This window comes from Phocoena sinus, chromosome 17 (assembly GCF_008692025.1).
Source record: "Phocoena sinus isolate mPhoSin1 chromosome 17, mPhoSin1.pri, whole genome shotgun sequence".
Classification (NCBI taxonomy): domain Eukaryota; kingdom Metazoa; phylum Chordata; class Mammalia; order Artiodactyla; family Phocoenidae; genus Phocoena; species Phocoena sinus.
Window position 1 is genome coordinate 38,482,062 of NC_045779.1, and position 15,630 is coordinate 38,497,691.

Here is a 15,630-nt window from a genome sequence, read left to right on the forward strand (position 1 = left end):
AGAACAGATAGCTAGTGGGAAGCAGCCGCATAGCACAGGGAGATGAGCTCAGTGCTTTGTGACCACCTAGAGGGGTGGGATAGGGAGGGTGAGGGAGGGAGACGCAAGAGGGAAGAGATATGAGGACATATGTATATGTATAACTGATTCACTTTATTATAAAGCAGAAACTAACACACCATTTTAAAGCAATTATACTCCAATAAAGATGTTAAAAAAATATGTATATATATATTTAAAAAAAAGAGGTTACCGCCCTTAGATTTTTGGTTTCTGAAAACTTAAAACATTTACATGGTTACATCTAACTATACTGAATATTTTTGCAGCAATCAACTTACAACATTAAAAAAGAATTATAAAATTGACTGCTCATAAACCAATATAATAACATAATGTTTATTCACCTAATGCTGCCACTGATTCCCACACCCCCAAAAAAGCATACACAAAATGTATTCATTTCTAACAGGATCAAACCCATGGGGGGACATCTGCTGAGTGCCTTTTCCCTTATCATGAATTTTAAATGTTATCAATTTCCTAATTTGCCTTTACGAAGTTAAAAGTAATCACTATCACCCCAAAACTAATAACAGCAAGCTTTGTTTATAAAAGAAACACATGAAATATACCATTTACTGCAACCAAACTCAAAACTCTCCTAGAAGCTATGCCGTAAAACCTATACTTTATCACCAAAAATGTTTTTAGAAAAGCATTCTCACATAATAAGTTCTAGACACTTTATAGGAATGAATGAAGGGAAGTGCAAATAGTAGTCACCCTTCCTTGGTACTACAATCCTGAGGATTACAACTGTTTGCATCTGAGTATTTTCCTACGCATTTTTAAATTAACTCTTTCATATATGTAGAATATATAGTGTTCAAATGAAAGATATAAGGAATAATAAAACAAATACTAGTGTACCCATCACACAGAAAATGTAGTAAGGCATTAATACTACCTTTGAAGACACTGCATACCCTTCTTTTATAAAGGCATACTTCAGGGGGAAAAAAATCTATTTTCAATATAGAAAATTGAGTGCAGTATCCAACTTTTACTGGTGGTATCGCACATAAAATTTAGGATTAAAAAGAAAAGAGGCCTGGGACTTCCCTGGTGGTCCAGGGCCAGTGGTTAAAACTCTGCACTTCTACTGTAGGGGGAACGGGTTTGATCCCTGGTTGGGGAACTAAGATCCCGCATGCCGTGCAGTGCAGCCAAAACAAAAAAAAAAAAAAGGAAGAAAAGAGGCCACATGCTATCATAACATTTACTCAATGTTATCAAATTTTCTACTTGGCAAGGTCAGAAAGCCAAGAACCAAAATAAAATAATAAAAACTTGTAATTAAATACCTTAAACTTTTCAAGACTGCCCACATAATAAGGTTTGCCATAAACTTCATTCAACATACATTTAGAAAATAATGTTCATATTCATCATTCTTCACTTGAGAATAGCACATGTTAACCACAAATGGATTTCTAAGTTGTACTTACAACAGTGTTGTACTTAGAAATACATATATAGAAAACACACACACATGCAAACTATAAACAAAACTGAACTTCTGAGTTCATCTTTAATTCTACTTTGATTAGGAACTTCAACCACCCAGAAATTTCCATGGCTTTTCAGAAAAAGGTACTTTGAACGATTTCCTAAAAATCTTTTTAAGAACACCATATAAAATACCTCCATAAAAGGTATCTTAACTTTCAGAAAGTTAAAAACAGGGTATTACCAGGTATATTATCAAAACATGATAAAGTACTAACTACAGATATTCAAAGGCTTTTTTTCTTCACATATCATAAATGCTTAAAATAACTTCAAGTACCATACCTTGCAATTTAGCATTATTTTCATCTGCTTTACAAAGCTTCAAGAGAGATGCTGCATGCTGTTCTAGCATTTGGACATCACTGGAAGACTGAACCACCACCAAAATAAGTATGCATGCATAATTATAAGCTACTGACTTCTTAGACTTGGAATCACTGAAACAAAATAAGGTTTTAAAGTTTTTGATATGAAAATAAATTTTTAGGAACAATTTTTAACATTGTTTTCTACTTGGTTTTAAAGGGATCAAGGAATTTCACAATGAAACATGACTGACTTCCTGAAAACAGGAAATCGCACTTTAAAGTTTCACCTTCAATTCACCTGAAACCACTACTTAAAAGTATGTAATAACAAAGCACATGCATCAAAATGGAAAGTGAACTTCTATTAAGAAATAAGATCAGAACAATGAAATATTAATAAGTGTACTTCATTAGCAATAAAAGATTAGGAAGTACACTTCATCGGTCTCCTTTAAAATGGTTGTTCACTCTGGATAAATAGGAACAAGTGTGATGAATCAACCTACCACCATGATTATTCAGACTTCCACTACAGAACTGTTAATATACAGCTAGGCATAGAAGTCACTGTTGTTTGCCTTTTACAGGTCCCCCCAAAAGATCCATCACTCAAGGAGTCATATCAAGACCCCGATGCAAAGGATGCCACTGCTTTGCATGGCATGAACCAGGAAGAACATGTTTCTCTTCTTATACACTAAAACCCTCTGCCCTATAGGGCAAGTTCTTGAAAACTACTGTCATTCTCAATCCCCCTCATCCAGTCAAAACACTTCTGAAATCCGAGCACCATGAATAGCTTAGAAGGTATTAGCTTAGAATAGCTTAGAATAGCTTAGAATAGCTTAGAGGGGCAGAAGACAGCAAGATAGCCCTCATGACTCTTATGGTATACGTATGTTCCTGTACCTTAGGATTCCCCTCCACAAAAATTAGCAGGAGTACTACAGCTGCAATCTTTGTTAACACCGTGGGGAAACTGGAAGAAGCTGCTATTTCATTTCTTTACAGCCACATCTTAGAGATTTCACCATTCTAATCCTTAATTAAGAAGTTACGTGTTATGTCAAAAAATTATAGTTTTTATTTTCAAAACACATTCTTTCAAGAAACTACCCCATTAGTGATGTGGTTTTCCAATAAAATAGAAAATTTAAGGATTAAGCATAAAATTACCCTAAGGCTTCTTTGGAATAGTACTCCATTAGAGTAATAAGACTTTGGAGATTTTTCTCAAGACTGAAAACATGGCCAACAGCTGATCTTCCCACAGGATTAAAAGTAATCAAGTAAAGATTGTGAAGAGTTCCCAAGAGATCTGAATGGTCAGTTTCTTCACTGGCTGTACAACGCTGAAAATGGCTGAACAGTTCTGTAATACACTGCAAAGTCTGTGTTGAGTCCTGTAGCCACAAGGCAAATGCATCATCAATAACACCATCAGATTGGAGACCTTCTTCTTCATCTTGATCATAAAGGTGACACAGAGCTCGGATCAACAAATTTGTTGCTTCATATTCTGACATAAAAAAAAGAAGACCCTTTTGTGACTGTGCAAGAAACTTTAAAACATCTTTTGTGGCTTGCAGCACACCAGGGTGTGCACTTGTTACTGGGATTGACAAAAGCAAGGTAACCAACTCCAAGAAGTGATGACTGTGAAGATACCTGTAGAAGAAGTAATAAAATATATGTTAAGTCAGTGTAAAACATTCTTCATTTATTCAATATTCATTAGACAGGAGAGAGGTAAAAAATTTAATGGCAATAATCCTTATCTTCAGCAATATACTGCTTTAACTAAAATAGTACTCTAAGTAGCAAGTCTTCTATCCACTAGGCCAAACAAAAGTGAAAGTTCTGTAAGGCTTTTTCCTAGCATTCAAAGGATGTTTAATAAGTAACTGTGACAAGTTTTCTCTTTCCAGAATCAACCATGACTTTAAAATCTGGGACTTCCTTCCAGGCCACTTATCAAATGCTCCTTCCTTTTAACCATGGTCCTACTCGACCCATGGCATATTAGTATACCTGAATTAGTATATCTAGGGAGAATATAGTACATATACCATAAAAAAACTTATAGTATATTCAGATTTACTATAGGTAGTATATCTGAATTAGTACCTCTAGGGGGAAAAAACCTCAAATTATCCATTTTCAGTATTTAATACAATAGACTCTTTTATCAAATCCAAGAACCATTTTTTTAGTACCCATAGTTTTAGTAGAAAAAGTCTGAATTTACCTAACACCCCTAAATAGACCCAACTGCTACTGACAGAGTACTTTCACTGTCCTAAAAATACTCTGTGCTCCATCTATTCATCCCTCCCTCCCTCCCAATCCCTGGCAGTCACTGTCTCCACAGTTTTGCCTTTGCCAGAATGTCATATAGTTGTAATCACATAGCATAAAATTGCCTCTTCAATCAATTTCTGCTTAAACTCAGGCTTCTGTCATGATAAAAACACCTCCACTAACTTCTTACCACAAAGGTGAACATTATTATGCTCTAAGAGCATCCTTAACCACCTCATGGAACGTTCAGAAAATAGTTAACATGGCAGGCCTCAGAATGTTTATTCTTAGAAAGGCCTGCTTGCAAGGTTGGCCCTTGGCTGGCCTCTGGGGACTTGGATTTTGGGAGGGTTTCCGCCTATCAACTGGTAATAATACTCACTGCACCTAAACTGTTTATGCAAATAATATGGTTTACGCTGAACACCTGCTTTCCTTTTGGGAGTCTGGAATTCTGATACATGCTAGGTACTGGGTGCCTACATGGCTATCCCCCAATAATAAGCTTGGATGCTGAGATTCCAATGAGCTTGCTCAGTACGCAACATTTCACACATGTCACAATTTGTTGTTGGAGGACTTAAGCGGGTCCTTTGTGTCTAAATGAGGAAAGGACTCTGGAAGTTTATGACTCGTTTCCCCAGGCTTCGTCCCATGTACCCCTTCTCTTTGCTGATCATGTTTTGTATCCTTTTGATATAATAAATCGTGGTCATGATTACAACACAGTCCTGTGACTCCATCTAGCAAATCTCGGGGGTTATCTTGAAGACCCCAACATGGTACATTAATGAACCTTGGCGTCACTTCAAACTAATCCTTCCAAAATGTAATTATTTCTTTCAAAATTCACTCTCCCTCCTAATTTACCAGTTTCTGTCCATAAAACCACAGTTCCAATAGTTACCTTGGCTAGAAACATCAAAGCTCCTTCTTACTTTCTCTTACTAGGTTCAGTTGCCAAGTCCTAGTAATGCTTTTTCACAAACTCTCAATATTAGCACAGTATTTGTCTTCCCATTTTCTGTAAATGCCACTATATCAGGCCAAGTACTTAGCACAACACCTACCACCTAGAATCTTCAGACAGGCTTATCTACCTAATAACTCCAATTTCTCTTCCATTGCAATACATCTTGTAACTATAATATAATCTTAGAACACTACTTTGATCATACCAGATCTGCTACTCCAAAATATTCGAGATCTTCCCACATTCTAAAAACAAAATCCCTGGGAATTCCCTGGCAGTCCAGTGGTTAGGACTCAGTGCTCTCACTGCCAGGGGCCCGGGTTTGATCCCTGGTCAGGGAACTAAGATCCCACAATCTATGCAGTGCAGCCAAAACAAAAACAAAAACAAAAATCCAAATTCCTTAGTGCACAGCATTCAAAGCCCTTTATTTCCTAAAGTCTGATACCCAAACATACCTCCTCCAATTATGGGGGAAAAACAAGACCTAGTAGGCCATTAATTACTCGTTTCCCCTCACTGACTATTTGAGAGCTTCACCCTTTTCTTATACTCAGTCATCCTCAGTGCATGACTTCAATTCCTACTTTATCAAAAATAGGATCAATGGGCTTCCCTGGTGGCACAGTGGCTGACAGTCCGCCTGCTGATGCAGGGGACACGGGTTCGTGCCCCGGTCCGGGAAGATCCCACATGCCGCGGAGCGGCTGGGCCCGTGAGCCATGGCTGCTGAGCCTGCGCATCCAGAGCCTGTGCTCTGCGACGGGAGAGGCCACAACAGTGAGAGGCCCTCGTACCACAAAAAAAAAAAAAAAAAAAAAAAAAGGATCAGTGAGAAGTGCCTCGTCTCCTCTACTGTCTCCACACTACAAAGATATCTGTATTTGTATACATATAAGGTTTCCTTTCTCTTGTTCAAAGCCAAACTCCTACTTTGTACTCTTGACCTCATCTCCTACCAGACCTTGCTTTAACAATTATCATCTTACACTCCTGTAAGAACTCAAACTAAGGCAAGATCTGATAGTTTCAGCTAAAAACAGGAATGGATAGGTACAGATTTTAGAATGGACAAGTACTGATTTTCTGTTAATGCACTGTGTTCCAAAGCAAGGCAAAAAATAATCACAGAAATAAGGAATAAAATAATAAAAATGCAACTTTTGCATTTAGTTGAAAAATTATTTACAGGCAAAATGCCAAAAAAGAAACTCTCAAAAATTAAAACAAAATTTTAAAAATCTACCGTGGGTACCTAATAATGGCAAAACTGTACCAACAGATAACTAGAGAGTTAGATGGCAGAAAGAAATGGCAATTAAACCTTTAATATATCTTTAACCAGGACTGTAAAATTAATTTAGTAAAGTATCAGTTTAATCTGCAATGTATTACAGTGATAAGGTACAAAAAGGTTTACACTGAAAAGCTCTTTCCTTCCTCTTCCATCCTCTTTGTACCACCTTCCCAGAAGCCACTCAGCGGTTTCTCATTTATTCTTGCTCACAGACATGCTTATATAAGCACTGTTGTTGATTATTACTATCTTTAACTTAAGTTGCTACTACAACTTTAAGTATTAACTAAATATAGCTCACCCACAGTAATATATTTCTCAGTTCCACTTATTTTAAAATATCAAGTATCCTTGACCTACAGACAGAGTTAAAAAAAAAAAAAAAAGAAACCAACCACATAAAATTGCCTCTAATGACTGGTAAAATATATTTCCCAAAGCCAAAAATGTCTTACCTAAAGAGAACAGGGTATGGATCATCCCTCTCTGGTGGTCCAGTAATACGTGCCATTGTTGGGAAAGACTTAACAGGAGGTTGGATCATTGTATGAGGTGCAGTTTCCATTAAATGAAAAACTTCCTCTAAGAGGTTAATAAGCTTTTCTATTTCCCCTTCACTTATATTTGAGGATTCCAAAAGATCCATATCCATTGAAGCCTCTACTTCATTTTCATATTCTGGGTTTGTTCTCTCAAGTCCAGTGTCTGTATCATGATCAGCTTCACTGTGGTTAGGAACAGAAGAAGTCTTCTCTGCTAAATGGTCACCAAGTCTTTTAATCTCTGACAGAATTTCATAGAAATGGCATTTCTGAAGAATAGCTGAACCAGCAGTGACAACCCTCACAGTCTGATCTAAAAGTATGAGCTCCAGCAGTTTTTGATACCCACTTTTTTCACTCTGCCTACTTCTTAAAAATGCTTCCATTCCTTCTGTCATACTAATGACACTGTCCAAAGCTTTAAATGCATTTAACTTAAGGGAAGATGAGACATGATCAGCAAACAGGAGCTCAAATAATCCACTGATCACTCCTGCTTGTAGCAGTCCCATGACTCCTTGGGCCCCACATTCTGCCAGTGAGGACACTAATTTGGTCCCAGCTTTGAGCTGTCGGACATTTAAGGCAATGGGTTGGCGAAGGGCTACTTGTAAATTTAAAGCTTGCATGGTCCAGTCTATCAACTGGCCAAGGGTGTCTTGTTTTGTGTTTTTCAATTGCAAATAACTTAATCCTTTTATTATTAAACTTGGAATTTCTTCTAAAGCTGTTACCCATTTTGCACCTCTATCTTCTTGATACAAATCCAACAGTTCAGTTAACTTCACTGAGGCTTCTACTGCCCCTGAATTTTCTTTATCTGGACCTTGATCCTTCATTCTACTGATTTCAATTTCAAAAGTAGTCTTGTATGGACAGCTGAAGTATAAGAGTGGTACAAGCTCCCTGTCATATGGATCATACGTCATAGGAGGAACTGAAGCTAAGTCTTCAGCAGTGTATTCAACATCAAAGTTTGGATACTTAAATGTTTCACGTTCCAAGTCAGCAATTCCATCTTCATCACTGGAAATTTGTTCATAACCATCATCCCCTGAAAATCAGTTTGAATAATATTTAGTTGTTACATCATTGTTGTTTAATGCAGACCAATCTGGTTTGTCAAAAAAATCATTTAATAGTGTGGCAAAAAATAAAAATTAATGATTTCCTCAACAAAATTAATTTCTGCCCCAACATCTTATCAACAATTACTAACATTTTATAGTTTCTAATAGAATAATTATGGAGAAACTTCATAAGTGAAGTTTTCTATTATATCTGTTCAGCTTTACAACTAACTCTGCTACAGATCTTTTCCTCACAAAATTAAATTAGAAATGCCTCAAAAAACAAACCAAAAATACCTCTTTCAGGAGGAAAGAAATTAAGCTTGCCCTCATAAGAGAGTATTTTTAAGATGGAAAAAATAAATTGATGGGCCAAAATTATTAAATTAACTAAGAATTAGTACCATAAATACCAAGCTACATCAAATATTTTCAGAAAAAAACATTCTATGTTCTTTTTATAACATGAATTTCATATTCCTTCACTTTCACTTCTCTGTATTTACCTGTCACACAGTTTCCCCAGTTCTGTATTATGTTTTTAGGGAAAATCTGTTCATATAAAGTGCTCAGCTTTGCCAAAACAAAGAGTTTTCATATTATGACACATGCAGCTTTTTCCTCTATTTATTGATACAGGACTAGAAGTAATACAGGACCAGAGATGGAAAACTTGTTGGTTTTACTTTTTAACACTACTATTACCTGGCCGTGGTAAAACAGAGATGTGCAATTACAGCCTAAGAAAGAAAAGGAAATGGTTCCACAGTATTCCTCAAGTAACAGCCCTCTTGTGACATTCTTTAGCTCAAAACAATTTAGCCATAGCAATACACTCATATTTGAAAAGGAAGGGCCTATAGAGACTTGACTGTGGAATAACCACCAGATGTCTTCTGGTAAAAATCAAATTAACCAGCCTCATTCTCTCACCTTCTCTATTAAAATGTCCTCTGATTAACAAAGCCTGCATGAAATCTAACTACTACTTGCCAGTCAAACACAATAAATCCAAAAAGGATTTTGTGGTAATCTGGAAATGGGGTAAGCTAAAAAGGTTATCACTCAATAACCCAATTATTTATATTTTGTAAAAGGGCCACTGTGATACTAGAATGGTCCTCTCTCTCACGTAGAATGACGCTCACCTGTACTATCTTATAAAAGAAAAAGGCAGATAATCTGTCATTTTACATAAATACTTTAACACTACATTCCATTTATTGGAGAAATTAAGAGCCAATTAGCTTAAGTATCTCTTTTTGCTTTCAAAGGAAAAGTAAAGCCTAACTAAAGGACTGCATAATGCTGCCATATGTCCCTGTGTAATTGAGATTTTTCCTTCTGAATTTCTAAAAATAATGAAGCATTTTGCCAAAATATCTAGGTGGCAGACATTTTTAGCAATTCCACCCAGCTTAAAGCACCACTCCTGGGCTTCCCTGGTGGTGCAGTGGTTGGGAGTCCGTCTGCCGATGCAGGGGACACGGGTTCGTGCCCCAGTCCGGGAAGATCCCACGTGCCGCGGAGCGGCTGGGCCCGTGAGCCATGGCCGCTGAGCCTGTGCGTCCAGAGCCTGTGCTCCGCAGCAGGAGAGGCCACAACAGTGAGAGGCCCACATACCGCAAAAAAAAAAAAAAAAAAAAAACACCACTCCTTTACTCTCGAAACAGATCACCAAATCCCTAATCACCATATATTTGCTGCATATCCCTGCTTCCCTGGACAAAGCTGATGGTATCAAGGGGCAGTGATACCATAGCAAGCCAAAGAGACTCTCTCTCCCAGAAAACTGGATCTGGATCTGAGACACAGCCAGGTAGTTTAGACTGGCTGGTTAAAGAGAGATTAAAGATGTGGGGTGAACAGAGATATAACAATTAGTTAACAGAATATAAATTAGAAACACAAAACAAAGAAGAGACGGAAATCCCAGCTCTAGTCAAGTCTTAAGGCCCAGCTACAATCTGTCTCAGGTTTCTTGAAAGCCATTTATCTCTGCTACAAATTCTTCTGCATTACTACAAGCTACATCGAGCTAGTTTCTAGCACTTAAAACCAGAAGTCCTAGCTAATTCAACCCACCTTCACCTTCTTCATCTTCTTCACCTTCTTCCTCTTCATCTTCCTCTTCCTCCTCAGGGATACTATCTACTGTATGGCGATCATCCTCATCCTCATCCTCTTCTTCCTCGACATCCACATCATCTTCATCATCTTCTCCTTCTTCTTGTTGTTCTTCTTCTACTTCTCCTTCATCAGAATATTGACCTTCCTGAGGAACAGAATTCCGATCAGGAGAAATGGGCTCAAAGTAATCTTCTCTATGAGGAGCATCCTCTTCCTTGTCACCAGACACTGAAAAATTGAGGTTTAAGGCACAGATCATTTTAACTGTTTAAATAACATGAGGCAGAAGGATTGGATACTGCAACTACTTAATGACATTTTGGATGATTTAGCTCATAATTAATAAAGTATGCTTTATTAATTATTAATAAATATTAATAGTATTAAATAAACATACTTTAAACAAAGTATTAAATAAACACAGCTCATAATTAATAAAGTATGCTATGTTATATTCTAATACAATAATCCTCTTCTTTTTTAGCTATTAAGTAACTATACAGATTTTTCTCTCTTCCAATACCTACTGTTTATTTTTACTGGTGCTGTTCTGTACATACCACTATAGCACATTAACATTTTATTTTCAAAGTAATGTTGCTTCAGCTTCGAATTAATTAACTGATTTTTTTTTCTTTTAACAAATTCACTTGCCAACAAAAAAAACACAAGAAAACACTGTGCAGAATGGGGGCAGAGGATATTCATCAAGATTTGATTACCAGCATCTAATTTTTTTTCTTTAATCAAAAAGTACTATTAACATTAATCAAGAGGGGGAAAATAAACTATCACTGATATATTTCTACCTGGCAATGGCATGGGATCATCCTCATCATCATCAGGTGGAGGGGGTCCTGGTGGAGTTCTTGGTCCCCTTGGCTGTGGTCTTGGAGGGCTTCCATTAAACTGATCTTCTTTCTCCCCATCAGCTAATTTTATTAGAAAAAGAAAAAGAACTTTCAAATGAAGAAGTATAGTGAAATAAATGCATGACAAAAATGCTATTCATCATTTGAGTTTTCATCTTCAGAATTTATTAACTTTTTCCTTCCTGACGTGTAACAGAAATTTTGCTAATTAGTTTATAATGGGAAAGTTAGAATTTCTGATGTCCCATATACCAAAATATAATGTATGTAACTCTTGGGCATTATCCCAGAAAAATGGAGACTTATTTTCCTGCAGGAAGATGTACATGAATGCTCATAATAGCTTTATTTGCAAAAGTCAAAAACTGGAAACTACCTAAATGTCCTTCAATGATTGAAGTTAAATAAATTATGATACATCCATACTATGTATTACTACTCAGCAACAATAAAGAATGATCTAATGCACACAGAAAGTAGATAAACTTCAAAGAAATTATGCTGAATGAAAATAGCCCATCTCAAAAAGATCCCAACTTCATGATTCCATTTTGTAACATTCATGAAATAATATAATTACAGAGACAGAGAACAGATTAGTGATTGCCAAAAGTTAGGGACAGGTGGGATGGGTTTGCCTGTAAAGGCATAACACCAGGGAATACTGTGATAGTACAATCAAGTCTCTTAATTTTGGTGGTGGTTATGCAAAGCTAGACATGACATAAAATTACACACACACACACACACACACACGTATACATGTATAACTGGTGAAAGGTGAACAAGCTCTACAGATTGTAACAAGGCCAATTTTATTTTGATATTGTACTAGAGTTGTAAAAGATGTTAACTAGGGGAATCTGGGGATGAGTACACAGGACTTCCCTATACATTTCTTTGCAACTTCCTATAAATCTATAATTATTTCAAAATAAAAAGTTAAAAACATACACACATACATATATATGTGTATGTATATGCAATATATGAGCTTAAGTGTCCATTTTAAAACAAGTCAGCGAGAGTGAAGTCAGAGAAAGACAAATATCATATGCTATTGCTTATATGTGGAATCTAAAAAAATGGTACAAAACAGAAATAGAGTCACAGATGTAGAAAACAAAATTACGGTTACCAGGGGGGAAAGGGGGTAGGGGATAAACTGGGAGATTGGGATTGACATATGCACACTACTAAATATAAAACGGGTAACTTACAAGGACCTACTGTACAGCACAGGGAACACTACTCAATACCCTATACTCTGTAATAGGGAAAAGAATCTAAAAAAGAGTGGATATATGTGCACGTATGACTGATTCACTTTGCTGTGTACCTGAAACTAACACAACACTGTAAATAAAAATTATACTCCAATAAAAGTTTTTTTAGAAGTCAGTAAATTTTTTATCCACTTGTCTTTTTTTATTTTTTTATTGAAGCATAGTTGATTTACAATATTGTATCAATTTCTGCTGTACAGCAAAGTGACTCAGTTATACACATATACGTTTTTATATTCTTTCCCATTATGGTTTATCCCATATTGAATATAGTTCCTTGTGCTATACAGTAGAACCTTGTTGTTTATCCATTCTATATGTAAAACTTTGCATCTACTAAGCCCAAACTCCCCATCCACCCCTCACCAACCTTGCCTCCCCCCTGGCAACCACAAATCTGTCCTCTATGTCTGTGAGTCTGCTTCTGCTTTGTAGATAGGTTCATTTGTGCCATAGTTTGATTCCACATATGAGTGATATCACAACAGTATTTGTCTTTCTCTTTCCGACAAGTCAATATATTTAACAAAATTTTAGAGTAACTACTTACTTATGTCAGATGCTGTGATAAGGCTACAGACAATAGGAAAGATCAATGAAACTACAAGCTTAGAAAAGATAAAATTAACAAACCTTTAGCTAGACTCACCGAGAAAAAAAGAGGACTCAAAATCAGAAATGAAAGAGGAGGTACTACCACTGATACCACCAAAATACAAAGGATCACACCAAGCTACTATGAACAATTATACACCAACATATTGGACAACCTAGAAGAAATGGATACAGCCCTAGAAACATACAACCTACCAAGACTGAATCATGATTAAATAGACTATCTGAACAGACCAATTACTGTAAGGAGATTGAATCAGTAATCAAAAACCTCCCAAAAACAAAAGTCCAGGACGATACGTCTTTACTGCTGAATTCTACCAAATATTCCAAGAATTAATACCAGTCCTTCTCAAAGTCTTCCAAACTCGTTTACAAGGCCAGCATTACCCTAATACCAAAACTAGACAAGGATGCCTCAAGAAAAGAACGTTACAGGCCAATATCTCTGATGAACATACATGCAAAAATCCTCAACAAAATATTAGCAAGCCGAATTCTATAATACATTAAAAGGATCATACATCATGATCAAGTGGGATGTATTCCAGGGATGCAAGGGTGGCTCTGCATCTGCACATTAGTCAATGTGATACATTAACAAAATGAAGGCTAAAAATCATATGATCATCTCGACAGATACAGTAAAATCATTTTTCAAAATTCAAATTCATTTATGATAAACACTCTCAACAAAACAGGTATAGAGGGAATGTACCACACCATAACAGGCCATATGTGACAAGCCCATAGCTTTAACATCATTCTCAATGGTAAAAAGCTGAAAGCTTTTCCTCTAAGATCAAGAACAGAACAAGGATACCCACCTCTTGCCACTTTTATTCAACACAGTGTTGGAAGTCCTAGCCAGTGCAGTTAGGCAAGAAAAAGAAATAAAAGGCATCCAAATTGGAAAGGAAGAAGTAAAACCGTAGCTCTTTGCAGATAACCTGATACAGGTATACCCTGCTTTTTGGAAGTTCATTTTATGCCACTTCACTTTTACAAAAGACCTATCTTAGTACGTGTTTTCACTAACCAAAAGAAATCCAAAGTGGATTTTCACTTCTACAAAAAAATGTGAAAAGAGAAAGTAAGTGTTAAGCATTTGTTTTGCACTGAGCTGTTACAGAGGCAACATAACCCCAAAGAGTGAGAGTGGCACTGCCAAGCTCCTTCTCTGGCAACTACACTCAGCATCTCAGCATTTAGCCACCATAGCTTTGAACTATGTCTGTGAGCATCTGGGCTTTATCTCAATTTATTTTGTGCGTCCATTAGCAAGATGTGTCCTAAGGTAATTGTTTCTTCGTTTTATACCATTTTGGTGTATGAAAGGTTTCATAGGAACACTCTATTTCAGACAGCAGGGGAAACCTGTATAATATAAAGAAAACCCTAAAGACTCCATTAAAAACCTATTAGAGGGACTTCCCTGGTGGTCCAGTGGTAAAGAATCCACCTTCTAACGCAGGGGACGTGGGTTTGATTCCCTGGTTGGTGAACTAAGATCCCACATGCCACGGGGCAACTAGGCCCACGCACCACAACTACTGAGCCTGTGCGCCTCAACTAGAGAGCCACGTGCTACAAACTACAGAACCCACGTGCTGTGGAGCCCACGCACCACAACTAGAGAGAGAAAACCCACCTGCCACAACTAGAGAGAAGCCCACGCACTGCAACAAAGAGCCCACATGCTGCAACGAAAGATCCCTCATGCTGCAATGAAGATCCCGCATGCCAAAACAAAGACCCGATGCAGCCAAAAATAAAAATAGATAAAAATTTTTTTTAAACCTATTAGAATAAACAAATACAGTAAATCTGTAGGACACAAGATCAATACCCAAAAATAGGTTGCGTTTCTATACACTAATAATGAACTACGAGAAAGAGAAATTAAGAAAATCCCATTTACAATTGTATCCAAAAGTATAAAACACTTAGGAATAAATTTAAACAAGGACATGAAATACATGTATGTTGAAAACTACAAGACATTGATGAAAGAGACTGAAGGGGACACAAATAAATGAAAAGATATTCTGTGCCCATGGACGGGAAGAATTAATACTGTTAAAATGTCCATACTAGGGGGAATTCCCTGGCGGTCCAGTGGTTAGAATTCCACACTTCCACTGCAGGGGGCCTGGGTTCAATCCCTGGTCAGGGAACCAAGATCCCACAAGCCGCACAGCATGGCCAAAAAAAAAAAAGCCCACACTCCCCTAAAGCAATATACAAATTCAATGCAATCCCTACCAAAATTCCAATGGCATTTTTCACAGAAATAGAACAACAATCCTAAAACTTGTATAGAACCATCAAAGACCCCAAAAAGCCAAAGCAATCTTGAGAAAGAATAAAGCTGGAGGTATCACACAACGTTACAATGTTACAGAGCAATAGTATTTTAAACAGTATGGTATTGACATAAAAAGAGACACAAAGGTCAATGGAACAGAACAGAGAGCCCAGAAATAAATCCATGCATATATGGTCAATTAATTTACCTGTGCTTAGCAGGTACTATAAAAGAAAAAAGATTAAACTACAGTGTGTGACCACCATCAGAGCAAAGATCTCACACCACACTATTATATAAGGATTTAAGAGAAACAATGGTCATTTTATTTGTGCTCATAAAATGCTAATTGT

The 15,630-nt window shown here is 36.8% G+C and overlaps 1 protein-coding gene across 2 annotated transcripts in view; it reads right to left on the minus strand.

The window, feature by feature from the left end:
* VIRMA (vir like m6A methyltransferase associated) overlaps nucleotides 1-15,630 on the minus strand; it is a 61,821-nt gene that overhangs the window by 30,133 nt on the left and 16,058 nt on the right. For both annotated transcript variants that reach the window (XM_032609817.1, XM_032609818.1), the window contains exons 6-10: nucleotides 11,006-11,128; nucleotides 10,152-10,424; nucleotides 6,910-8,050; nucleotides 3,060-3,551; nucleotides 1,858-2,012 (exon numbers count right to left, since the gene is read on the minus strand). In XM_032609817.1, the coding sequence (XP_032465708.1) occupies nucleotides 1,858-2,012; nucleotides 3,060-3,551; nucleotides 6,910-8,050; nucleotides 10,152-10,424; nucleotides 11,006-11,128 (2,184 nt within the window). The remainder of the gene's footprint in view (nucleotides 1-1,857; nucleotides 2,013-3,059; nucleotides 3,552-6,909; nucleotides 8,051-10,151; nucleotides 10,425-11,005; nucleotides 11,129-15,630) is intronic.